The sequence below is a fragment of the Anoplopoma fimbria genome, chromosome 13, assembly GCF_027596085.1.
Source record: "Anoplopoma fimbria isolate UVic2021 breed Golden Eagle Sablefish chromosome 13, Afim_UVic_2022, whole genome shotgun sequence".
Classification (NCBI taxonomy): Eukaryota; Metazoa; Chordata; class Actinopteri; order Perciformes; family Anoplopomatidae; genus Anoplopoma; species Anoplopoma fimbria.
Genome location: NC_072461.1, coordinates 1,164,834 through 1,192,283, shown reverse-complemented (window position 1 = coordinate 1,192,283; position 27,450 = coordinate 1,164,834). Strand labels below are relative to the sequence as shown.

Here is a 27,450-nt window from a genome sequence, read left to right as displayed (position 1 = left end):
TCCAATAATCGTGGGCACTTTCTAGAAAACTTCTACTTTCATTCTGTTAAACTTTTATTCTCTGAAGTGGGTTTAGCTTAAATAACTTCTACTTTTAGGAAAGAAGAACCACTGCTCTTTCTCACTCAGATCTCCTCCAAAGAGTTCTATACTGAACGTGGTAACTCCATGTGGTTCCCTCTACTCTACATGTGGTGAGCGTATAACACAGGAAATCACTGTAGGTTTGCACCCTTGAGGTCACCTGAACAACAGAAGATCAGAACAAGCCGACTGCACACAAGCAGCAGCCCTCTTCCCTCTGTCTCTCCCTCCTGAACAGCCTGCGGCCTCAGGCCAGCAGCCACCTAATTGCTGGGGAGAGGGAGTGCTTCCCTACCTCATTGCCTTGGATGATGTGATAGATCTGCCTCAGGTAGTCGCTGCCACCTGCTTTGTGGCAGACCTCCAGTAGCATCAGGCCTATTTTCTGCTCAGTCAGTTCAGCTGCAGCGACTCCGCTTTCCTTTCCTTGCTCAAACACACTGAGAGAGAAACAGATATGGGAAAAGGAGGAGATGGGAGAGTGTGACAAAGAGAAAGTAGAGGAAACACGAAGGAGAAGGGTGTCAGCTTGTATATCTATACCACCTCTTGCTGAGGAAGTATTTTCTGGTTTAGAGAAGAATTTAGGGTAACATTTTGAATTTGCAATACACAAGAAAATGAACTGAAATATGACTCCTGAGTTCTGAATTAATGTTTTGTTTTTGTTTTAAGAGAAATAATCCATTCCAGAGGGTAAATTAAGTAAAAAAATTACATTTTCAGAAAGGAAATAAATATCTGTTTGCTCCACTAAACATTCTGAAAACCAGTCTGGTCAAGGAGAAAAACAACCAAATTACTAAACGTTAGATTACAAAATAATTTTCATTGTTTTCATTACCATTCATGAGATACATAGGGGAATTTTGACTGAAGGATGTTGGTGCACTAAAAGTGATTGGTGTGTGTGCTCTTAGGTGCATATGTGTGTGTGTGTAATTGTGTGTCAAGGTCCTCATGCATGTACGGTCCCCAACCCTGGCAGACGCCCGCATCGTTTTCCTGCCCTTCCTGTATGGATGGATATCACACTACCGTCCATCAAACCTTCCCCTTCACATACACTTCCTGTCATTGTTCTCTCTCTCTCTCTCTCTCTTCCCCTTTGTAATTATAAGGTGGCAGAAACGGTGTCGCCTGTCAGACAGCCATTGGCTGCTTGACATTGAGAGTGGCAAAGGAAGAGGAGTCCCCCTCTCGTCCACATACATCGCCTCGGCCCGGCGGTGGTGTTGTCGGCAATGGTGGCTGTGCATCCGTGTCAGCACCTGCGCTGTATCCTTTCCTGTCCATCACTGTGCAGGTGAAGCAGATGATTGGATTCAGTCAGCGGGGTGATTAATGAGGGCCCCTCCGGATTTGGGACAGCCTATCAATCATGTCATTAGGGCCAATGTGCCCTGAAAGAGGCAGACCTCCGCCAAGGAATAACTGCATTCATCTTCATCTGTGTATGCATCCCGTCAGCCCAGCCAGGGTCACCATGATGGAGAACAATAATCTTCTCCTCTACAAATTACTTTGCAAAGACAAGGTGGGTGGCGTGGGGACGGGGGCTGCTGTTTGGAAAGGAAGGAGGGAAAGTGGGATGAGGGGACAGAGGTGGGGAGGCTCAAAAGGGGGCAAATGTTCTTGTTTTGAGAGGTTTACTCCGTGTGTGTGTGTGTGTGTGTGTGTGTGTGTGTGTGTGTGTGTGTGTGTGTGTGTGTGTGTGTGTGTGTGTGTACTTGCGTGAGATGCCAGTGAGTTGAGTGCCAGTTGTTTTTGGAGTTTTTACACACACTCTCTCTCTCTCTTTCTCTCCCTCTCTCTCTCTTTCTTTCTGACACTGTATTCTGATTGTTTACAAGCCAGGCGTCACTTCCCTGTGAAGGTTAGTTTAATGAATAGTAATGATCCCAGTGAATGCCTCCGACAGGTGATACATAATCACTCTTCTTTCACTTTTCCACTCAGCCCCCTCCCCATCCCTCCACCGCCCTGCCTCTTCTTTTTTTTCTTCCCCATCTCGTCCATTCTTCCTGTTACTGATGCAGACAGCATTTCTGAGAACTGGCCATCATCTATACACTGTTTTTATTTATTTCATGCTACTTTCTTTTTTTTTTTTTTTTTTTAATTGTGCGTGTCATGTTACGCCGCTTAATCACCTTTTTATGAGGATGGATGCATCCAGAGTTTGTTATGATGAAGTGAGCGACCAGTGGCGCAATTTCTGGGAACGAGCTACAAAACGGCGAGCCAAAGGTCACAGATCAGCCCAAAGTGAAAGCTGTTTTCCCATCACTCCAGCCTGCAGTCCACTCAGTCAGACGACATGTCCATCATTTACCACCACAAACACATCTGAGATTCATTGATCTTACTCATGAAGCACTTCAATGAAAAATTATCTCAATGATACGATACATCAGAATTTGAATGCTAAATTAAAAAAAGCATATCTAAGCTGCATTCTTTTTCACTGTTTTATTCAGTATCCTTATTGAATGTCAAGTAGCTGACTATGCCATCAGTCAGTTTGATCAGTTTGAACCACCTCCTTCATCAGACTATCATCCCTCAACCTCCATCTTATTATTGATAGATCACTAAAATGATGTACTGGGATATTCATTTTATAAAAAAAAGCTGTGTTATGATCAAAATCATTTTTTGTTGAAGGTGTACTTGAATAATCAATACCAATTGGGACTAAAGATGGATAACCCATATAAAGTACTTTCCTGTATGCGTGAAAACAGTAATAAAAACTACATCAATACCATTCTGACCTTGACCTCTTGCTACATCCCTGCAGTTGATCTCTCACCTGTCTGAACAGAGCTTCCGAGCCTTCTGCAGCTGCGTGTTTGTCCACTTGGGTCTTTTTTCCTCCAGAGCCTGCAGAACTTTTTGAACTGTGGGTTTGGGTACACCCTTACAGACAAACAGCAGACCATGAAGGTAAATGAGTAAAAGTCAGATGATTTGATAGCACACATTAAATCAACCATGAATATGATAAAATCATGGTATTGTGTTTATCAAAAACACACATGCACTGTATATATATATATATATATATATATATATATATATTTATTCAAGTATTAACCGGAACACTACAAGTAGTTTCAGCCGGAACACTACCTTACCCTAAATTGTAAACAACCTTCTTACTTATTATAATAGATAGTTTTGGTATTATTATTATTGTTATTGTTGTTACATTAACCTTAGGCCTTACCTTCTGCTGAATGCCCATGGTAGCCTGTAGGCACTCAGCCAGTAGGGACAGGGGTTCCTTTGCACAATGGTCCAGGGCCAGACCACTGATCTGTTCTAGTGTGTCTGAGTCCTCCAGGCCCTGGATCAGACAGCCTAACAGGGCCCAGAGTAACAGGCCCATTAAGCGCAGCTGCCGGGCATGCTGGGAGAGGTGCTTCTCTGCCACTTGGAAGAGGAAGCGGATGGGGAGAGGCACGGACGCTACGGCCAAGGGCAGGTTGGTGAAAATGAAGGACAAGCCTTGAATGATTAGGGATATGACAGCTGGAAGGAGAAAGAAATGTTAGTTTTGGAAAACGACCCTACAATGTCTTAAACCTCACTTGAAAATGGGACACAGTCTGTGCGTACCCTTAGTGGCAGTCTCCTTCCCCCGTGCCTCCAGTGGTGTGTAGTTCCACTCCTTGGGTATTTTAGCCAGGATGCTCTCTGGTACATTCTGCTTGAATGAGGCTCCACTGGTCTCCTCTGTGGCCTGCCAACCCATCACCATGGTGACCAGGTGTACCAAGAGGCTGTTGGATGACTTGGTGATTATCGCCCGCACACAGCTGATCACTACAGGTACAGCCTGTGTTGTGTCTGACAAAAAAGGCAAAAGAAAGCAGCTGGTAAAGAAGAGGGGCTGAAAGAGCATTCCATTGAACTTAAGACCTTACTAATTGTATAATGTACGTTTTATTGATTTTTAGACTGATTTTGAAAGATTAAAAGCGTCAAGCTGAACCGTACATGAACAAGTTAATGTTATGACGGGTTCAGACAATATTTTTGGCTGTCATGATGGTCACTGTGTCAGCTTAAGCGATTGTAGAGTAATGAATCCTTGCTTAGACTTGGCCGAGAGACATGACAGATAACTGGCTGGTCCTCAACTAATCAGAAAAGAGGTGCTAGAGAACCGACTGCCAGTTACAAGAATGTTAACAAACAAATTCAGAGTGTATGGAGCTGGCTGTCTTGTGTTTGGGAAAGCCCCAAAATAAAGAGAAAAAACAACCTTTCCTCCATTACTCCTCCACTTTGCCATGTTCACAGTTGTTTGGGGCAGAGTACCCTATGCTCAAAGTCACTAGGGAACATGGTGTTGAAGTCATAAAAAAATCCTAACATGCCAACTTTTGTGAGGGGTCCCAGATGATGAGTCATGTCCACTATGACTCATTAGCGGAATATGATCATTTGTTTTGCCTGACGCATATTGCTGTTCCCAACCTAAGCCAACACCCTGTGTCCTGATATTGTGTAGTCTGTATGACTGAAGCCAATGAAGTAGAAGAAACCAAGATGACATAGATTATATTGAGTCATTTAGAGTTACAACTTTGGCATGGAAAATCTCTGCTCTACCAAATTAACTAAATGCAGTGTGATGCAGAGTTTTTGTAGCTGTGTCCTACAATGGTACATGTGCAGTCTGACAGACCGATTTAGTACTTTAGAGAATGAATTGTAATAAACTGTATAAATTATGTTCAGTTGAATTTCATAAGCAGACATGTTGCCTGCTGCACAAAAAACTATTTTTAATTATTTTAAAAGTAGTCATGCAGTACAAAGACTTCTCTCAGTACACAATGAAAAATAAGGCCTCATACTAACATTTAATAGTATTCTATTAAAATACAGTTTTATTACTGTACTCGGTCTTAAATCATAAAAGGTTTGGACCTGTAAACTTGTCAAAGACACCCAGACATGCCATATTATTGACATAAAAATGAAGGGTAGATGAAATTTTATGATTGCTACCAAATTAGAGTGGGTTACATAATAGTCCACCTAGTCATAGCGCCCTCAGTCTGCGTCACAAAATACTCCACTTTTTAAACAATGAGAAAAAATATAGTAACATGAACAGCTTGGAGTGCAAATGTATTCTGTGGAAATATCTACACAAGTATCGAGTAATGTCAACTTAAATTCAGATGTTTTTGATCAAACCCGGTTGAAATCTTACTACCTTCTCCAGGTGCACTATGTCTTTGGTCGGTTTGCCCTTTCATATCCAGCTGATATTGATAGCAGAGCAGCTACAGCGTGAAGTTGTATGGCACCCATAAACTTCCTACAGCTTCAGCTGTAAAACCAAAGGCTACGACTGAGAGATATAGTGCTCTGAAGGATCTGGAAGTGCACTGAAATCTCAGGGGACGTTTAACAAATGTGTGACCTCAGACCCACAGAAAAAGAGGAGAGCGGAACAGAAAATGATATAGCTTTTGGAAGGAGAGGCGCTCGGTGGCAGGTGAGGCCTAGACCTATTTTTCAAAGTCACTTGGTTCTCAGACTTTATACCGCCCGCTACAGTATTGACTGGTGTATTGATTCGAAACAACCTGCTACAGTGTGATGAAACATCAGTGTAAGTGGAGAAATAGTGAAACTCTCAACGTAATCTATGAAAGTTAACTCAGTGAACAGTTTAAATAGAAATGGGGGCACTAGAGGTATCCTGTTACCAGTTATAATACAAAGATTTGGTGGAGTCCAATAATTAACCTAATTACCCTGTGAGGATAAATGATGATTGGATGACTTTCAGAATTTCTCTCTGGCTCACTTCATCTCTTTTCTATTCTTCCCCTCTGTCGACCCCTCCCTTGCTCTGTCTCCATCCAAATACTCTTCTCCAATCACCCTAATTTATGCTACAATAATTACCACTCACCCAGGATATAAAAATCACCAACGAAAACCGCTCCGTACTCAACAGGGGTTCTGATTAAGCTCTGTATCAAAGCTTGCACCAGAGAGAGGCGGAAAAAAAGGAAGAGTTGGGGAGTAATTGCCGTCTTTGTGATAGTATATTAAAGTCATGCTTTAGCTAAAGTGCATGCAATGTCAACACTGATCCGTCTTATATTTGCTCATATACTTTTTTATATATATTTCATGTTATCTGTTAGCTATTTACTCTTGTATTTAGAAACATATCTAATACATTTTGAGAAAATGTAAAAAAATTCCAATTAATTTAGATTGAGAATGATCATCACTTGGTATTTTATCATCACTTCATTTTTGTAGTGAATAAAGAATAAACAGAACAGCATACAAAATAACACTGAGCTAATGAGCTATGAAAATACTTTATTTATTCATTTAAGTTGCCCTCCTGCAGTAAAAACGCATTTTGGTCCCAACAAATAAACATATTATTTGTAACATTTAAGTGTATCAGTTCTATTAACATGGAAACGCCATTTGGTTTTAATCAGACAAGGAAGGGTAGCGCCAGTACTATTATTTGCAAAAGCACTACAGCTTCTAGGGTTGGGGGTTACACCGTAGTCTGTAAGGACTCCTGAACCACAACATTATGCAGCAGCTGGTTGCTACTTTACCTGCTAGTGTGTAGAGATGTTCCCATATGTGTGACCTTTCCAGGTATGGTTGAAAGATCTGAGTCAAGGCCTTGGGAACATTATTCAGGCAACTGAAGAGGTTGAACAATGCGACTTTTAAGTCATCTCCTGCCTTGCAGCTCTCTGCAGACATTTCTAAGCAGCTCTCTTGGCAAAAATCTGCGAAGAAAAGAGTCAGTCTGAGTCAGTGAGACACTTTTGCACACAATACAAATAAATGTGTGGGCAATCAAAATGTCAGTGAATTTATGGAATCTTGATATTCATGCATACTCAAACAACAGCATACAGAAAGAGATGAAGAAGCTTACTCAATGCACATATACTCTCAGTTAGGGTGTTTTGTAGGGGAGTGTAAAATCAGAATGTTTTTGAATTACGATTCAGAAAATATCAGCCTTATGGAGGGAGGTAGTGAAAGATATAAAACTCCATACTATGAAACGGCATCTTGATTTCTTCACACAAAAACACATTGGAAAATGTCAAGGCTGCCCAACCTGACACATGTTAACAGAAAGGGTGAACAAAAGGCATTGTGAAATAGAAGGGGGAAAAACCCTCCATCTGTGTTCGATGGAGAAAAAAAAAAAAGACCAGAAAAAACTGAGAAAGGAACAGATTTCAAAGGCCCCACAGCACATGGAGACAGGAAGTGAAAAGGAAGAGGTTTTGACAGGGTGTCCTTGTGGGGGTTGCTGTCTAAGCATGGGGCTGAGGATGAGGTGTGTGCTTGTGTAAACCATATGGATGTCTATATATGTGTTTTGTGCGCTTACAAGTGTGTGTGTTAAGTTGACAGGGGTTGCTGAGGAAAGGCCCGTTGCTCCAGAGGTGGCAGACATCCAGCGGTCTGTCAGTCTGCTGTGTGGAAGATGACAGCTATTTGAATAGGAGTGTGTATGCAAGCAGCAGTCAATGATGGAGGGCAGCGCAGCTTCCTTCCGACTAATGCTGGACTATTTTTAAATAACAGGGTTAAATTAGCAGCTGCATTACAGGGACAGTAGTAACATCCACTCTGTGGTGGCAGTTACAGCAATGCCACCACTCAAGGTCCAGATGAGACTCATATCCTCTATCTCCCTGTCTCTCTAAGTGTCCCTCTACGTCTCTCTCCTTTTCTTTCACAATAACCCATCAAACACAGACACTCAAAAGTGGTCATCCAACCTGACCTACAATCAGTCTATTAGGCAACATAATGTGGGTTACGACGGCATTTTGTTCTCTCCCTGTCTGGTAATTGGTCCTTAAGGAGAAAGTGTTCTGGATATCACTGATGTGGCTGCAGCGGTCCAAGGAAAACGTGGTGACTAACATTAATTTCCACTTGGGGTGCTGGAGAGAATGGCAGGTTAACTAGGTGCCTTTTAATAATGATCTCATTATGGGGCAGCAGATGACTTCAGAAAAACTGATGACAGTGTGCAGGCACATCTCTGTGGAGTTTCCACACAATCATTCCAATGGGTTTGCTTTTGTGTTTCTATGTCAATTTCTTGGTTCCTATTTTCTATATTTCCTCGCTTTCTTTCCCTCGCTCTCCGTCTCTAAGCTTATCCAACCTTGATACATAGCCAATACATACACCTGTTTATCTTCCGGACAACCACTCAACTAGTCACAAGGGCCCTCTCTGCAAACCTCTGTAATTGGAAGCAGACACGCTGATGATAATAAAAAGGCTGTGTGTGGGTTTGTGTGTGTGTATGAGTGCGTGATTTTGTGTGTGTGTGTGTACCTGAAGTAGCATATCTTCTGATTAAGGGTGAGTTGTGCATAATTATTGTAGTGTATTGTATTGTAAATGTGGAGTTTGGTGTTATCCGTCTGCAATAGTTACGTTTTCAAATTGTCAGACAATGGGTAGGTCATTTAGTTTGCTAATTAGCTCTCTAGAAAGTTAGCTTGCTTTTATAAGGAAGATTTACCGTATTGTAAAATGGGCCACAGAGCAATGACGCAGTTGAAAAAGTGCTGTTAATGAAACAAAGTTAGCATGTTCGAAATACTGTCCTAATGTTTCAACAGCAGCTGACTTTAACAATTACGGTAACACTACTTTAATTAGATAGAACAGAGTCTAATTGAGGACGTTTGTGACTCACTGTATTGCTATCTATTAGTAAGTTAAGCTGAAGTTCTTATGAATAGAGCACCAAGACACACTATGCTATATAAATGTATATTGGGAAATGCAGTGGCTTATGGGAGTGTAGGCATTCAGGCAAGCTGTTCCTTCTGTCTGTCTGCTTCCTGGTTAATTAGCCCGTCACCGTGATAACACGCGAGAGTCAGCGCTTCCAGCGTTGATTTACAGCAACGCGCAGGGAGAAGCATTGCGGAGCTTCTGAGCCAGACTCAGACCGAGCGAGGAACGAGACAGTGAGAGTTGTTATTAATGAGGTCGCTATAATGTGAATTAATGTGCGAGTGCACAACAGTCTTTAAAGGTTAGACTGTTGCTGGTGCGGAGGGGAGAAGAACGAAGGGAAAATCTTTAAAGGTCAGCGTGTGTGCTCCGCCTGGGCCTGTTGAGTGTTTATTACTGCTCTCTATTGATTTAGTGATGATGGTGACCAAGGTGAAAATGATGATGATGGCAAACATGCTGATGATAACTTCATAAAATGGATAGAGCTCATCTAAGGTCTGTATAACTCGCTTAGGATCTTAGAGCACCATAATTAAGACATTGGTAAACACCATCCCACACATGGCCCCTGCTGGATCGACTCTGTGGGTCCAGTATTATGAAAATGGAAATATTAAAGAATTAATGAAAGTGGCTCGAGGAATGACAGCTAAGCATGAACAGCACACGTACACACACTCTGATCCCATCATCCATTCACACATAACAAATCCCTGTACTTCTAAAAAACAGACTTACGAGAGTTTTCCAGGAGAATTCTGGGCAGGTGACAGTCTCTGTAAAGCAGCATTCGCAGTAGCAACCTGGGATTGCATTCCGGGTCAGAGGTCAGCAGCCTCAGCTGACATGCAGAGGCTGCCTGGCCCATAAGACCGTCTCTGAGAGTGGAAAGAAGGAAAACAAAGTTGACAGTTCTGCAGTGTCAGGTGAGTAAACAGATAGCAGTCCATTTAGCAAGAGACTGCAAAGGCTTAACAAGTGAAAGACAAGAGACTGAAATCACAGTTGTCTTGGATGACAATCTGGGAGGAAATAGTGTTTATGCTACAATGGTAACTTCCCTCAGTGTCACTCACTCCTGATATGAGCTTAGTCTGCAAATGCCTTCACTCTCGTTTACTTATAATGTGCACCGGGAAGGAATTAGCTCTAATCTCGGCCAGCTAAAACCAAATTAACATTTGGGAGACAGCCAAATACATGAATATACAGCAGAACCCCCTCCTACATCTTTTGTATAACCAAGAGGCTGCAGCCAGCTGTGGGTAATGAGCCGTATCCTTGGTGTGTGTGTTTGCAAGTGTGTGTGTGTGTGTGTGTGTGTGTATGTGTGTGTGTCTGCACCCTTCAGAGCCTGTGCTTGTGGTTATGTATGTGTGCAAGGGTGAGGGCATGCAGAAATGTGTGTGCCTGCATATTACTTTATACATCTCAATAAAATCTAATGAAAGGAATGGACAGAGTTTGTCTGAGGAGCGAGGAGGTGGGAGGGAGAGCAGGGGGTCTCGGCCCAGAAATGAACCATTCCATTTGAGCCAGAAAGCCAGAGCAGGGTGCGCCCTGCTGCTTGACTGAGGAAAACTGTGCCTCAATCTGACATTGCAATTTATGATGTCACTAGAACCGCAAATCCAGAAGAAATCCTCTTTTAACTGCTCTGATAAATCTACCCCGATACAGCGCAGGGTCAGTTTACAGAACCAAGAAACACAGATACACACACACACACACACACACACACACACACACACACACACACACACACACACACACACACACACACACACACACACACACACACACACACACACACACACACACACACACACACACACACACAGGCAAGAAGAAAGATGCATGAATGTGGCCAGAAAACATAACTTCAGATTCTTTATTGTCTGTAATGCTGGATGATTTATTTATGTGCTTTATGGTTTTATTATTGTTTTATTTAATAACCATAACAATGGGTTTTATTTTAATGGGCTGCGGAGAGATCTGGCCACAGAGGCCAAAGCCTGGATGAGGACCTGTGGAACTGGCACTGGGCCACTCGCTGGCCCCCTGGCGCCCCTGCATGCAGGCAGGAGGTGGGAGCAAAGAAATAAAGAGGTCATAAAAATAAACTAATTTCAGCTCTCCTATACTTAGGAGCATGAGAGTTTGATTTGTGCTCCATCAGCACGCATGACATCACCTCTGGCAGAGAGGGAGATGAGAGGGGAGGAGGGTGGAGTCAGGGGTGAGGGGGGTGAGAGTGATTGACTGCACCTTGGAGGTCATAACAGTAACTGGACACACATGTACACGTGTATGCAAGCATGTACACATTCACGCACATCACGGTGTATGCTGTTGACGCCTCATGTGTAAAGCCCTCAGCAACCATCAACATAAACAAAATCAGTGTCAGCAGCTACAGTAGTTTATTTATTATTTTTTTCTTTCTCAGCTTGCATCTGTGTTATATTACCACAGCAAATCTAGCTTGAAGCTCTGAGCAACGGCTAAGTGTGGTAATATATCCGCACATACAGTATGTGGCTATAACTCGCACACAGACATATGGTTCTCTATATAGTGGGTGGAGGTGTGTGTGTTGGCTTAGAATGCCAGAGTGCGTGAGTATGTGAGTTTGTGCGTGAACTTGCTAATGCGTACTTACTATATGAGGGGTTATGGATGGTATTATGGGTGTATTTTACATACCGTATGGCCTGCTCCGAGAAGAGGTCAGGGTCGATAGCGTTCAGCCAGTGGACAACATGGCTGTCAGGCTGATGGGGCGTGGATTCTTTCGCAGGATTATTCATAAATATCCTGGAGGAATTGAGATCACACATGGCAATTTTGTTCATCTTTGAATTTAACAAAATGTATTGTTTGGGGTCACAATTCTTCAGGAAATTAAATTATTAGACCAAAAACCTCCTCCTGTTTGCATATTATTTAGTTAACTTTATTTAAAACAGTTGCCAGCCACTTCATGTTAAGTCAAGTGTGGGGCCAAAACCATGGTCAATTAGGAAGTAAGATTTCTAGAGTGAGAGGCTATAACCATGTAATGACCTCTTATCACTAGCTTAATATGAAAAGTAAAACAATTTGGTCTGTCTTGGTCATATTTTACTTAAACTTAAGGTTGGATAACCAAAAAATACTGTGCATACCAACCTAAACAGCAAAGATAGAGGTGCAGTGACAATGACAAGGACTGTCAAGAGTTGGTCACACAGGCTGTGGATTTGGTAGAGCCAGTCTGATCCGCCCGCTATTATAGCAATTGCTGTAGAAGGGTTGGAGCGCACCAAGGCCTCAGGACTTTTACACACGCTCCACATCAGCTCCTCCACATATAGCAACACTGCTGTAATGTCACATCTTGGACACAGAGTAAGGAAACAGAAAAGGTGAATGTATAGATGAAAACAGAAAAGATGAGATGTGTGGGAATATGTGAGAAGAACACACAAAGAGAGAGAAAGAGAAAGGCACTGAAAGCAAAATCCCTGTCTTCAAAGGCTGAGTCCACCAATACATCATGAACTAACAGCCTCATTGCACAGCCAGTCAGATTACAGAACCTCCTGGTGATTTTACTGTTGGAAAGTTAAGTATACTATGGGCTTTGGATTTCACAATAAAAGTCATTGCTTTTACATGTATTCGCCCCCTAAATCTGTTTCCTCAATTGGTCACGGAGAGCTGCTCATCATCTCTCATCTCCTTATGCTTGCTCTTCCCATGGACTAAATTGTCATAGACACACACAGAGATGGGCCGATACAGGTGATGTGAGAAGAGGTAGCATAAGAGTATCCATGTGAGTGTTACACACATTGGAAACTTTGAGAGGCTTTGAAAAGCCATCTGTTTAGGCTAGCCTACACTTTACAAAAGTCCCTCTAGAAACGCATGCATCTCCGAAGCAACATAAACCAGGCTTTGTGTTGACATCCTGCTGTGATACACATGCATTATGCACTTCATCTTACAGTCACTGTTTCCTCCTCTTTCCGTGTGTCACAGTTTAGCCTGTTCATTGTCACCATTCAGCTATTAGGAGGAGGAAGAGGATGGAGAAGATGAACCCCTGAGCCTGTACAAAGAGTGGGCCTATGACGCTCCTTCAGAGCACTAACCAGCATTGGACTTACAGGAACTGAGTAAAACTAGGCTAACAGTGAGAGAGGTTAAACCATATAGGGCTCTTTATGAATATTCATTCATTAATTCATGCTGGTTATACAAATACATGTGAAAAAGTTAATGAGAGAATCATAAAGTTAAAACATAAAATTAGAGCTATGAACATACAATTTATAGTCATTGACAATTTACAGGATTTTATTTTTTTATTTTATTGAAAACTAATATTATTCCTAGGGTTCAAAGTACCAAATTGACCTTGCAAACAGCAATTGAGAAAATAAAATTCACTTGAAGCATCTCTTCTCCAGGTTGAGACACATCAGTTGAGATTACTTTCTCAACTACTGTTTCTAAAGTCAAGAGTAAACTTTGAACCACAGCTGTCAAGCAAAACCAAACAAGAAGCCCTTAAAAAAAACAGTTAACGGACTTTGTGGTGTGATTGTTTTCTCTATTATCATCCCATTATATGGTGTAATTTTAAGAGCCCAAATTATATTACAAAGAGTGACAAGATATGTGTGAATACAGTTGAGGCCAGTATGGGAAATGATAGAGCTGTCAATCCAAAACCCTGGGTTGTGAAATCAAAGGTGGGATGCGAGAAGTTGTTAACTCTCCCTAATGTTTATTGTTCAGGAATGTTTAATTATACATAAATTCACTTATTGCATGGTCTACAGATAAGGCCTTGTGAACTGGTTTGTGATTTTCAAATAGTAGGTGCCCACATAAAATCTTTGGGAAACACTGTGATGGAGTACCTGATTTGCATGTATCTCTTGTACGAAGGACGGGCCCTGGCATATCTTTGCACCAGCAGCTGTAAAGTCTCGGAAAGCACCTGGCCGAGAACCTCCTTGGCCATCTCTGCCGGAAGCACCGCCCACAGGTCGCTACGGAGCCCACACAGGAAGTAGAACCACATCTGCACCGAGAAAGAACAGCGCTCACCCTGTGAAAGAAAGCGGAGGAGGGCAGGGGAGTGGGGGAGAGGTTGCAGATGATGAAGATATATTGTGATATGGATATTGGCAGTGAAGCAAAAAAAAAAAAAAAGAAGAGAAACAGAGTGAGAGAGAAAACATGAAGGAGAAGAAAGAAGGAGAGAGACAGAGAGAGACAGAGGCAGGTCTGTCAACACCAGGATGTCTCAGTGGTCACGCCACCTGCACTCTGCACCTGGGTTTCTTCCCCCACTGGGATTTTAGACCGCTTTAAAGTCCTGAACTGGAGAACACATCACAACACACACTTGCACGCACATACAGAGAAAGAAAGAGAGAAGGGGAGAAATTGGGAACTTTACTGAATAAAGTGAGCAAAGAAAAGTGAGAGTGAGAAGAAAGAAAGACGGACAGAGAGGGGAAAGGAATGATAAAGGAAAAGAGATTATCAACCTCGCCCAAACGCCTCCTGTTTAACCTCCAACAATGAAGTGTCCAAGCGGATTGAACGCGTGTCGGAAATTACAAGACACCCAAAACTTCAGACAGTCTTCAAATGCATCATGCCCCACAGTCCCTTTTCAATGTCTTCCCACTTCACTTCATCCCTCTCATATTTTACTTCTCTCCTTCCTCTCCCTTCGTGTCCTCCCTGGAGGCAGTCATTTAGGGATTGGTTGTTGATGGCGAGCGTGACCGAGCGCTATGTCCGGGATTAGGCCGCCATCCCCGCCTGCGGACTCAAAGCAAAGGCAGACCCAGACGTTGGATCCAAAACAAGAGCAGCCACAACTACATGTTTATTCCGTTCCCTTTAGTCAAACTTTATTTAACCAGCCAGGTCAACTTCGAACAATTTCCTATTCAAAATGACGGGCTGGCAGCAGTGAGGACTGAATCTGGGATGGGGAACTAAGAATGGAATTAAATTGGAAACCGATAACCGCTTTTTTCTTTCTCAAATTAAATGTTGCATTTGGCTCTCAAGGCACAATCCTGACAACAAAGGTAGCCAAGGTTATGCTCCATACTCCTTTTGATCGCCTTAACTGACCTCATGTGCTGTATTAATCGCATATTAAATAGTTCTCCGCCAACAACTATTCATGTGTCAATATCAATGTAATATAAAAGATAAAAGAATGAAGAAAATAAGGGTCTCTGTGGAGCTTCACTGAGCTGTGAAAGGGCCAAGACACATGGCTGGGGATCCAGCAGATGGAAACCTCATGCATACAGCTACATGAGTACAAATGAAATGAAAAGATAGATACATACATAAACACCAAATGAAACTCACATCCTGAAATGCTGCTGCACACCCACACATACATTCATGTGCACAGACGCACACTGGCATGCTTGAACAAAAGCACACACCTGCGCACAGCAGGTCTGTCTGACACCAGTGACCCAGGGAAGGAGGGAGGAACAAAGGGGGGGGGGAGGCAAAACCAGGGTAAAGTATTAAAGAGAGAGCAGGTTTAGATTGGTTTAAGGGCATAAAGGTAGGGGAGTTTCAGAGGCCCTATGCTGTTTCCAGACAGTCCCAGTGTAGACTGCAGACTTCAGACAGCTGAATCCCTGGAGCCCCCAGGGCAGCATGGAAGCCACAGATGTTCTCAGGGAGCTCTGAGTAGAAGGATCAGTTAGAAGAAGGAGAGTGGGAGGTAAAGGTGTATTGTGGGAATGAAAAGAAGAAGTGAGAAAGCTCCAGAGTATAATTCCTAGAGTTCCTCAAATCTACAAAAAAAGTTGACGAAGACACGTGGCATTAGAATTTCCACTTTTTACAATGAAAGGAATGAAATTAACAGCAGACAATACTGCAGATGTTTTATGTGTGAGTCTTTTTGATTTGGGGGTAAATAAGTAATACTCAAATAGGCTTCACTTATACATCTTAAATGTATAAAACTTTAATTTAGAGAAGTTTATGAAGACAGTTAAATATATATTTATCCCAAGAGTTTAGCATGGTGTGGAAAAATCTTTTTTAGGTGTCTTGAGGGAAAAGAAAATTCAACCTGCTAGTTTAAAGGGAAATGTGACGACACCTTACCTCGTAGAACGGTTTGGGGTCAGCCCAGTGGTGACTCTCTGCTTCTTGAAGAATGCAGGTGGAACAAACCTGGATACAGTAGGAGGTCAGCTGGTCTCTCAATGCCTCCACTGTATCCTTGTACTTCTGAATGGGCAGCAGTGTCAGGGGTCTGGGCATGGGGGAGAGAAACCAACCTTTAACGCTAATGACAGAAAATACAAAATCTACACTGCATATGGTATATGAAGGAAGAAAGGAATCCAATAAGGCACAATCCTGTATTCCAGACGCATTATTGATAACTGTATATTCAGGGAGCTATCAAACAAACATGAGGTGAGATGATTAGATGAAAGAACTGATGATTTATTCTTAGATTTAAGAGTGACATTTCTTATCCTTTAAATCTGCCAGCCTTGATACTTTCCAGAGAGAGGCAAGAGTTTAACAGGGGTGCAGGAGGCGTTAAAACCAGGGGGACTGAATGGTGTAGTGAGAGGGAAGTGCTTTATGACTGGAGGGGGCACGATGCAAGTGCAGGTGGAGGGGCGCACAGGGCCAAAGGTGGGACAACAGGAACACTGAGGGCACCAGCGATGCCTTTAGAGGGGATGTGTGGAGAGCAGAGGTTAGGGGGGTATTATGGGGCATAAAAACTCACCAGATGTTGACACATTATGGGCGTCATTACCTCCTGTCAATCATTTCTACTTTTTTTTTTTTTTAACTTTCTGGTTCCTTGCTCTACATCTCAAATGTACAATTTGGCTCATACATGTTGCAAGAAGGAACCTACCTAAATATATATTTAAAAAATCATGGGACAATACAAAAAGGAGCAGCTGGAGTGAGTTGTGATACACTGATTCAGTCTGTGGCACAACGGTTTGTAATGCAATTCAGTTTATTATCTGTGGAGCAAGCTGTCTGATTAGGTTATTGTGGATAAATTGACAGCAGTTTGGAAATGATTGAATAATGTTAAAGATGAGGATGTTGGAAGCAAGGCCTGTCTGATCATTTTCACATAGCCTATGTCCTTTAAAGTCACCATCTATAGGTTTATATATCATTGTTGTATTGTTATTGTAACAACATGTATTGCTACTGTGATTATAAAATATAGACAGTAAAATCCTCATTTGCCAATGTGATTCATCTCTGGGTTTCAACCGATAAGTGAAGCCAGTCAGCATCACACAGATATACATGTTCCCCACGGCTCAACTTTAATGTTGTTTTTCCTCTTGAAAGGCAGCCATAACTGAACCGTAAAAGTGTGAGGTCACAAGATTAAATCAATAAACAATAACAATTTCTTTATTTTATCCAATGAATGCTGGAGTGGATAGAGGGACAGATAGATAGGATGTAGTAAAACAAACGCATACATCAATGTATAGCAGCCAATATACCATTCCACTCCCATGCCATAATACCCACAAACACACACGCCTGCATACACCCTCTCCTTACACTTTAGCTGCAGAAGTATTTGAATCTTTCAGCCTGGCATGGTAGTGCTCCAGTCGTTGCTGCACATACAAGCAAGTGGCCAGCAGGGCAGGCAGGTTCCTCAGAGGTGCAGAGGATGGTACCTCAAGGGCCCTCTCCTGCAAACGGCCCAGCACGGCAAACACTGTCCTGCTACATGCCTCCACAAAGCTTGATCGCACCTCCAGGAGAGAGTTGTTTCTGCAGGCTGCTGCCAAGGGTAGTAAGGCATCCAGCTCAGTCATGATAGCTCCACAGAACTGAGGGGAGAGAGAAGGCAAAGACAAGATGGGATGATCTCAATAACAGAGGGTAAATCTGTCAGTAAGAGGAAAAACATCAGAGAGCAACCTCATTAGATATAAATAATGGAACATTTGCAGGGAGTCATCAGAATGACAAAGATTCTAGACTGAGCTGAGTATTACACATGCATTTTTCTTGAACATTTTGCAAACCACATTACAGCTGAAAAGCAAACATCAGTGCAAATGTAGAATACAGATGTCTAAAGACGTTCCCTGCACATAAAATTTGCTGCTGAACATGCATAATTGGTATCAGGTCAAATAAAACCTTTACTTCTGAGAGTACATTAGGACTTGTCTAATTTTATAACAGCATATATCATGTTAACCACATTCAAGCAGAATGTTACAGTACATAGGCAGAGGTGGGATTCAGATGTGCTGAAATGAAAGAAAAAGAAAAGGTCAGGTAAAGGTGAGAGTGATGAAGGGAAATGGAGCTGTTTCAGCAATGTAAAAGACCTACGGCTTATTCTATAAACTGACAGAGAAACAAGTAAGACTTATATAATTTATCCACATTTGTCCTGGAGAAAGGGCTATAGGGACAGGGCTGCCCACATTATTCTTCTTCTAGTGTGTGTGTGTGTGTGTGTGTGTGTGTGTGTGTGTGTGTGTGTGTGTCTGTAAGTGTGTATTTGTGTTTTAAGATGGTGTGTGTTGCCAACTCAAGTCCACAACTAGCATGCATATACTGATTTAATATATATTCTTTAAAGAGCAACATCTACTGTTCATATATCTGCAGAGAACAAGATGCACACAAGCACACCTTGACGGCACTGCCTTTTCTATCTCATGTGCTTCCTATTGACACACATTGAAAACAGTGAAAGATGATCAGGCAAGAATCAAGGAGTCACATGTGTGTGTGAGTTCATACGTGTGAGTTATTAGTCAGGCAGATTCTTTAAAAGACTTAAAACAGAGAGAATTTCCCTTATTCTACCAAGCTAGTTCACACTGAGGCAAAAAAAGAATCACCATAACTCAGAAAACTCTACGGCAGTTGAATCAATCAATCAATCAAAGCATGTGTTACTTGCTTCTAGAGTCACGCACTCTATTACTTGACTCACTATAGGTGCTGACTGCGGAGTTCGACGTTCTGTCAGATCGGGGCTCCAGTGTGTGTGCACAATTGACAATCAAACAATCTCTTTACACAATTTTTTCCAAGCTACCAATGGGGTTAAAAGGCCTGGGAACAACGGCCGTTCGGGCAATTAAGTCAATATCTGACTGTATGCAGTCATTAGGAGCTTAGCTTTGAGCGAGAGAAGGCAGAGGCAGTCACAACAGCCAGCATTAGCAGAGTGATGGAGAGGCCCCAGAGAAGCATCTAATACACATACAGTGTTGGCCCGAACACAAACACACACACACACACACACACACACACACACACACACACACACACACACACACACACACACACACACACACACACACACACACACACACACACACACACTGAGCAGACAGTCATCGCCACATGCACACATGCATCCACACTGAAGTCAGACTGAAACATTAACTAGCTAAGATCAAAGCCCAGAATCCCACCAGGACCATTGCAGCAAGGTGAAAGAGATTGTATGAAGTTTTTAAGTGCTAAGGAGGCATGTTTGTGCGGACAGACGGACAAGCGGTGAACTGAACAAGCAGGTGAAGTCTGCATACAGAAAAGGCACTTCTGCTGCTTTTATAGAGAAGTTCTTCCTAATTTAGAAGGGCCCACCCAAACAAGGAAAGTTCAATCCAAGGCTCTGACAACAGAGCGAGATCCAGCTGTTGAACAGAGTGTATTTGGCATTCAACTCACAACTGACTGCCAATGAAAGAAAGTACACTATCTAAAGTACTCTGATGGATGAACAGTGAAATGGCAGCTTGCATATGTATGGTAATAGAGACAGTGAATGGGTTCACATGAAAAAAAAAAAGCGAGGATTGAGGTATGAACATATGAATATAAATGTGTGAAATATTGATCCATCATAATGCCTTTGAACCGGCCATATTTCATGCTTATGTCTTGTATAGTAATTTGCTCTCTGCTCAAACACTAGAGCATATGTCAAAAGAGGACAGAGGGGGTAAAAATATATATATAATATCTAACGGTCTCGTCTTGGATGTCTGTCTGGCTACGTGTTATTGAATGCAAATGCATGCATGTATAACCTTTGGGTTGAAAGGCTCTCATCTTTGAAGCGTTGACCTACACATAAATACATTGTACAGGTCCTGAGCATAGACAAATTCTGACACTTGTTAGCAATGAGAGCCACAAATACTGTCAGTGTAACAGGGCTAGAGGAGAAGGGGAGGAGGGAGGAGGAAGAGAGAAAGAGGTGAGGCAGTAATGATAAAGTCTGTGCAATGTGAAGTGCAGGGGAGAGTAGTGGGTAGCGAGTTTAAGAGTTAAAGGAAGGCGGGTGAAAGTGAGTTTGAGAAAGTTTCAGGAGGAAAAGTTCTTCAGCAATGGTAAAAAAAAAGTAAGAAAAAAATCAAAGTGTCATTCTAAATGGAAATAAGTATATGGAAGTCCAGTTCTCAACATTGGAGAACCTTTGTAGAGTTAGACACTAAGCCTGGTCTCACATCAGACACTGGTCTTCCTCCTGAGAAAAGTCAATCTCTGGTGTCTACCTCACCTCTCTCTGCCATTTCCCAGGCCCTCTTTTCTCATCTCTTCTCTCAAACTATCCCATCCTTATCCTGCTCTGCCCTGGCCTCTTTATGATACATCCCTCTATCATCTGTATACTTTCCCCAATTCAACACCTTTCGCTACACACCATCTAGCCCTCATAATATCACCCATATTGCGTATTGGTTACTCCCTGTCTTTCTTTTGTCCTTAGAGTCCTCCCTTCAAGTAATGCTGATGATTCTTTCCAAAGCTCTTTCTAATCCAGGGTGTCAACTGTGTCAGGCCCAAATCATGTGGGCTCTCTATTGTAGAGGCTGCTCTCCGCTAGCGCTAGAAACCCATTAATCTCCCCTGGGTCTAGGTGGTGTTTGTAGACACGCATTGTTCAGCCATGTACTAATAAAGGAGGATGAACAGGAGAGGGACACAGGTGTGTACGGCAATGAATGCTCATGCAGAGGGTGAGGAGTGACAAGTTGGGGTCTAATACATAGGTTAATTGTACACAATTGGCATTCATTCATAAATCTTTGATGAAGGGGATCTTATGCACTGTCCTGGTCAAGAGAGACAGCTGCATGTCTGGACTTTTGTCTGGCTAACAGAGTTTTATTTAGTTTTAGTCAGTGTACTTAAAAAAAATAATTTTATTAGCAAGTTTAAAGCTTTCTTTACATTAAGATTACAGCTTGTACATTTGATGGAAAAACTAAAAAGAAAGATCTTTCAGGAGAGCAAATTAAAACAGGACTTTCTATTTGTAACACTCTGTCCTGGACTGATCATGTTAGGCAGATAGTTGCAAGATAGTTGCCGGAAAGATGTGGTTCAAACATTAGTATTATGCCATCTCGAGTTCATACATGTTTTCCCTTTTTTGTTTTTCTGTGTAACTTGCAAGATATGTCACTTCCTTAACATAACTATATAAGGAACTTCATGAGGAATCATTTATATAAGAGTGAAAACACCACTGATTACATTTAATTGTCAGCATCACAACCATTTGTCAATCTATCCTACTAAAAATCTGGGAGTACCTTGGCTATCATTTTGGGAGTCTCTCTCTCCGAGTAGGTGTAGAAGGAGTCTTCTCTGAGATGTGTGTTCCCGGCTGCGATGGCGGTTTGTTCTGTAGTGCGGCTCAGGTTGATGGAGGTATGTCCTGAAGAATGTAAGGCTTCTTCCTGCTGTAGACTCTTGGTGCAAACATCATCCAGCACCACTTTAACACAATGAGCCATGTGAGGGACCAGCCCCCTAAATGCTGACCTCCAATCAAACTCCAAAACCTGCGCCTGCAAAATAGGAGATGAGCCAACAGCCAATTAATTCTGGACTGCTGAAGGGAATAATAATTCTGGACTGCTGAAGGGAATAATTTACCTGTTGTAAAATGATAACGAGCCTGAATGACTTTGACTTGCTGTAATAGAACAGAAACTTTCTCACAAGGGCCTTACATATGAACACATAGAGAAGTCTCACCTCTGGCGTGTGGAGAAGGGCTTCTGCTGTGGATTTCTTGCCATCTGCCATCATGTCTGAATCGTCTCTGTTCTTTTTCAAGATGCCTAAATGATAATGCAAACATCATGTATTACATCTTAAAAGACATCAAACATTGACTGTGCCTGGTCAACCTCTCAAATAATGTCAGAGAAATAAGATAAACATGGGAAACTTTGTGGTGGTAGTCAGTAGGATGATTTCATAGAATGATTATTCCCATATCACACATAATATACTGTATCATATTATGTGTTAAAGGCCTGACTGAATGCCAAGTGCAGTGACATGAAAGCAACTCTATATATCTTGGAGCCAGATATGGGTCACATTGCTCCATTCTTTACCCCACAAGCCCAAATGAGACAGTGACCGGAGAATAACTATACGCCTCAGAGGGAGAAGCAAAAGGCAGTAAATGCTAATGGCGACTGCTTTACGAGTCTAAATGTGGGGCTTAGATTTGATTTGAACCCAGATAGCATCAACCACATGGGGTAATTCCATGAGGGGAGATTGTGTTGATGTGCGGGGAGACGGGGAGATGTAGGGGGTGACATGAAGACAAGTGCGCAGGATGTTGGGTTGGTTTGCAATTAAAAAGCGTGAACATCAAGGCCACAATTTCCTAATCAGAAGGCGAAGAGTGAGACCCCAGGCGAGGCAATTTAGCCGAACAAGACCGCATGGAATGGAAGAAGGAGGAAGCAGCAAGCGCATCACTTTTTGACCTTTAAGCCCATCTGATGAATTTCTGGTAATTAAGCCGTTTGATTGCCTGGAATTAATGATTTGGATAACTGCCCTTTAAAGGCTGTTTACCTCTCTGTAAATCGAGCCTTTCTGCAAGTCTTGTTTTTGTAAATGTAACCTTTATGGAAATTACTCCATGCACCAAAAGCTTTCATTTAACAAGTCTATAGCAGCAGTTCAAAGGGGAGAGAGGAAAAGGATACTTAAGGCTTATATAATACCCAAGATAATTCCCTACTAAAATAACAATTCTTCAGACACAACTTCGATTTTGATTGTGTGTGTGTGTGTGTGTGTGTGTGTGTGTGTGTGTGTGTGTGTGTGTGTGTGTGTGTGTGTGTGTGTGTGTGTGTGTGTGTGTGTGTGTGTGTGTGTGTGTGTGTGTGTGTTTCTGGGGTCGTAACTAATGTTGATGCCTGGAGGAGAGGCACACATGCAGGGCTGAAGCAAGAGTTTCAGTAATACCCAGGTCCTCTCACTGTAACCAGAGACTAATTATACAATTATTCACATTTTATTCATTCTTTATCTGTTTGATCATTTTCAGCTAAATCTAGCTGTCTACTTGATGTTCTAAATACTGCTTCAGAACCTTTTCCTCAATGTTAAGCACACACTCTTGTCAGGAAACCATGAATTCATTCTCACTTTTTTTTTTGCCTTACAATTGTTCATTTTAAAAGTATTTGATCTGGAGAGTATTGAATTAGCATCTGTCATTTTTAATCTTAAAATTGTAAACTGCATTGCAGGTTACTAAGACTACTCAATTTCCAGGAAAAGTAATGAGATCATGATCTCGGAGGCGGCCACAGCCCTGGTTACATGTCCAATATTTATACAGATGTGGATGGAGTCGCACCTTTTACAGAGGGAGTCTCTCCTGTACAGTCAATGAAGGTCATATTAGTGACCAGCTCCTTCACGATCCTCTCAAACCCCAGCAGGGTGCTGGCTAGCTGGGTTAACGCCCTCAGCTGGTGGACAGTTAAACTGAAGCTTCTGTTTTTCATGGGGAGCTCCATTGGCGCTGTGAGGGGAGGAAGAAAAAGAATGTAAAAGAGGAAAAATAAACAGCACCTATGCTTGTGAATACATGACCGACGGAGAAATAGCGGAGTGAGAACTGCACTACAGTTTACAGTTCAGTAAAGGAATAAACAATTTCATGAAAATAGGTTTTCAACCCAACCTACATGCTCTCATCAGAAAACACCCCCACCCCCCCTCAAGTCTTGCCTGGCACGGCACCGCTTATAAATATCGACCCATTCATGTTTTCCCAATACACGGCATAAACAAAGAGACAGTGAAAAAATATGCAAAACTTTGCTCCCTGAAAAGTCACACATGCACATCCTTTTCTCTCGGCACAAACTTTTCTCCCCCTAACCCGCCGATGACCCCCTCGGCAAATATGGATTTCCCATTTTGGAGGCTGCCAAAGCCATCACCCGGGGGATGTTCCGCATTAAGCTGGAGAATGGGCGGCTGGGAGATGCGTTGCCATACTCCCAGACACATGCACAAATACTTTTGTGTGTCCGCTTAAATGAGCTCCTCCACTGCAAAGGCATTTGGGAATGGATGAGCTCAGTATTAGCCTTGACTCTGAAAGCACAGAGATGATTGAGTGTTGGGAAGGAAAGAAAGAAGAGGGGGGGGCTCTTTGCCAATAATTGTAACATTATTGCCTCTGGATCCTAACGTAATTTTTTTATATTGTTAAACAAAATCTAACAATATGACAACACACTGTCCCCAAGGATGACTGGTTTAATCATGCATGAGGTCTTGACTCTCTCTGTGTGTATGCATGTGTGTTTGTTTACATGAGTGTTTATGAGTGAAAGTCGATGAGTGTTTGTGTCTGCCTGGTGTGCACATGTGTGTTTATGTGCATATAATGCAGGTCTTTATGAATAACTTGATATTGTAGAAGACACTTTCACACACATTTGCACATGTCAGTCTTGCAGGATAATTGCCACTCTCCTACCAGACTCTGCGGAATATATTCTGACCTCAAGTTTGTTTGTGATTGCAAATCTTAGTGTATACATGTATTTATGTGCAAGTGTGCATGCATGCATGTATGAAATAACATGTGAATACCTGTGTAATTATTTTGTGTGTGTTTGACTGTGTGCACATGCATTCGTGTGTTGTGTGTGTGTGCTTGTGTGATTAAGCTGCATGGGTCCGCAGCTCGGCAGCTCCTCTGTAATGGGGTCCGGTGGGAGCGTGTGCTAGAGAGACTACCTCCTTCTGCATGTGTACATGCGTGACCTGGCTGACACCCACGTGCCAGCCTCGTTCTCCGGCTTACGCATTCACGCATGCACCAACAATCATGTCAATTTCTGAAGTCACCAGCAAATCGGCATAGCTTTTCGTGCCTCAACTTGGGGGTAAACTAAAAGTGTCAACAACTCAAGAGTAAACAATCTAAACCTTATTTTACAGGAACACATCAGAGAGAGAGAGCTAGTGGATTCTCTAAAAAGCTATCACTACAACCCCCAACCCCACCCCACCTTCCGTTGGGCATTCATTTGAGCATAGCCCCCATTAACCACCACTTCATCTGGAGAATCACATTTTCCAGAGCATCATCCCTCTCTCTCCTTTGTAACCATGCATTCCTTCAACCTGTGACCCTATGAACGCTTCACTTGCTCACTAACTCACACTCTAAGTAGTCGCACATGACCTTGATGTTTAGCAATGTTCTACCTCAGCCTCTCATCGAGCTCTGCCGCCCAGGCTATATAGGTATTTATAGTCGTCTCCCTAGCCAAATAGCCCTATAGCCATAGCAGTCTAGTACACAGCCATCTAAACCTCATTATACCTTTGTCACAACAGTGAGGCCAAATGGAGGCTCTCATAGCCGGTTGATGGAGAGGGTGTGCTTAAAAGCACCCAGGTGTGTCATATAGTGTGGTGCATGGCATGTCTCATAGAGTAGAATAAGGAAGGGCACTAGCAGGCAGAATAGTTCAACCAAAGGTCAATGTACTGAGAATCAATAAGGGAGGACAGGTGCTGAAAGCTGGCGCTGAGAGCAGGGCAGAAATTATATGTTTTTATATATAAGCTCCCCCATATGACTTTGCAGTGTGAGGGTGTTCTTATAAACAAAAAAGAAAATCAATGGTTACTGCGATAACCATAAAAGCAGTATGCATCTCATCAGAAGCCCTCAAAAGAAAGCAAGCATATTTCAAACAATATGTCATTCAACTAAATGTGTAAAACAGAAATCGGTATGTGTGGACGGGGGGGCTTTATGTTTCATATCGAGCAGGAAGATTGTAAAAAAAAGATATCTGAAAATACACAACTCTGCAGGTCTACAGTGGCCAGTCTCAGTTTGTAGCTTTAAACAATGACAACAATGTAACACGAAAGGAGACAACAAACAGAGCAGGTATTTTTGGCGAGCCATCAGTCTTCTCCTTGTCTGTCTCTCCTGTGGGATCCACCATCAGCTACACAGCCCTCTCTCTCTCTCTCTCTCTCTCGCTCTCTCATATACACACACACACACACACTGCGTTTGACTGGCAGCAAGCAGAGACAGAGGGGAGAGAGGAGGAGATCTAGGGGAAGGAAAAGGGGTGGTGGTTAGGGATGAAAACATGGGGAAGAGAGGGAGGGAAAGAGAGGGAGGGGCGGGATAAGGGAATTCCCTTAGCAGTTGTTATTGATTCCGGTGTTTACGGGCGAATAGTTTAGTGCCGTTTACAAAACAGAACAGATGCAGCCAGTGAGCAAAAAGGTAAACAATTGCTGTGTGGCGGGCTGCCAAATCCCCAGTCTGATGTATTAAACTCGCGGTGAAGAGCATTTCCCCTTTGGCTGCACTTATTGCCACTTCATTTCCTCTTCGCTCACATACAGACTCTCTCCTTCTTGTGTCTCTCTTTCTCTCTTGTTCCCTCGTTTATCTGAGAGAGAAAAAAAAAAGGAGAAGGGCGAAGGACTCTTTTTGCCGTCTGGCTATTTTCTGTCCTTCTCTGACCCAGGAGGCCCAGTTCTTCCAAACAGAGCCATTAGTAGGGGGAATTGCATGTGTCTGACATGGCCGAAAACCAATTATTAGACACTTTCTACCAAATGATGCCCAAGTCTTTGGGGAATGGGCAATCATGCAATAATTTAGCCACTGATTTAATTTCTCTCCAGCACAGCATCTCTCCCTGTCTCTTCCTCTGTCCCTCATTTTTCTCTTTGGCTCGTTCTGTCTCTCTAAATCGGACCATCAGCAGGCTGGTCTGCCTCTCTCTTACCACACTACCGGACTTGCCTCCATTCTCTTATCGTGCGATCACAATATGTTAAGACGAGCTTTCTGTGTTTGTGCTGATGAGTGTGTTGTACAACACACCCTGCAGGTGATCATCATTTGGTTTCATTAGATACAGAGATAAAAACAGGGAATCTCAGAAGGCAATGTTAATTTTAGCACGACTTGAAAAATGGAAATTAAACCTGATTTACATATTGCATATAATTAATATAAACAGAAGTATACAGATAAAATGTTTAAAAAGTAAAAGTAAAATAAATTGTTTGTATCTTTGTTTTTGTTAACGTCCTTGCGCCCATATTACCCATGATGCAACGTGGTCAGGGGCTGTTCTGCCAGGGTCAGCAAGCCGCTAGCCTCAAAAGATGAGGAGCAGGATACTGAAA

The 27,450-nt window shown here is 42.4% G+C and overlaps 1 protein-coding gene across 1 annotated transcript in view; it reads right to left on the bottom strand.

The window, feature by feature from the left end:
* kiaa0825 (KIAA0825 ortholog) overlaps positions 1-27,450 on the bottom strand; it is a 109,177-nt gene that overhangs the window by 63,245 nt on the left and 18,482 nt on the right. The window contains exons 7-20 of the mRNA XM_054611421.1: positions 23,612-23,779; positions 21,976-22,061; positions 21,528-21,785; positions 17,503-17,780; positions 16,045-16,195; positions 13,800-13,990; positions 12,058-12,264; positions 11,593-11,703; positions 9,622-9,761; positions 6,705-6,884; positions 3,709-3,939; positions 3,317-3,621; positions 2,900-3,006; positions 380-524 (exon numbers count right to left, since the gene is read on the bottom strand). Of these exons, the coding sequence (XP_054467396.1) occupies positions 380-524; positions 2,900-3,006; positions 3,317-3,621; positions 3,709-3,939; positions 6,705-6,884; positions 9,622-9,761; positions 11,593-11,703; positions 12,058-12,264; positions 13,800-13,990; positions 16,045-16,195; positions 17,503-17,780; positions 21,528-21,785; positions 21,976-22,061; positions 23,612-23,779 (2,558 nt within the window). The remainder of the gene's footprint in view (positions 1-379; positions 525-2,899; positions 3,007-3,316; positions 3,622-3,708; positions 3,940-6,704; positions 6,885-9,621; positions 9,762-11,592; positions 11,704-12,057; positions 12,265-13,799; positions 13,991-16,044; positions 16,196-17,502; positions 17,781-21,527; positions 21,786-21,975; positions 22,062-23,611; positions 23,780-27,450) is intronic.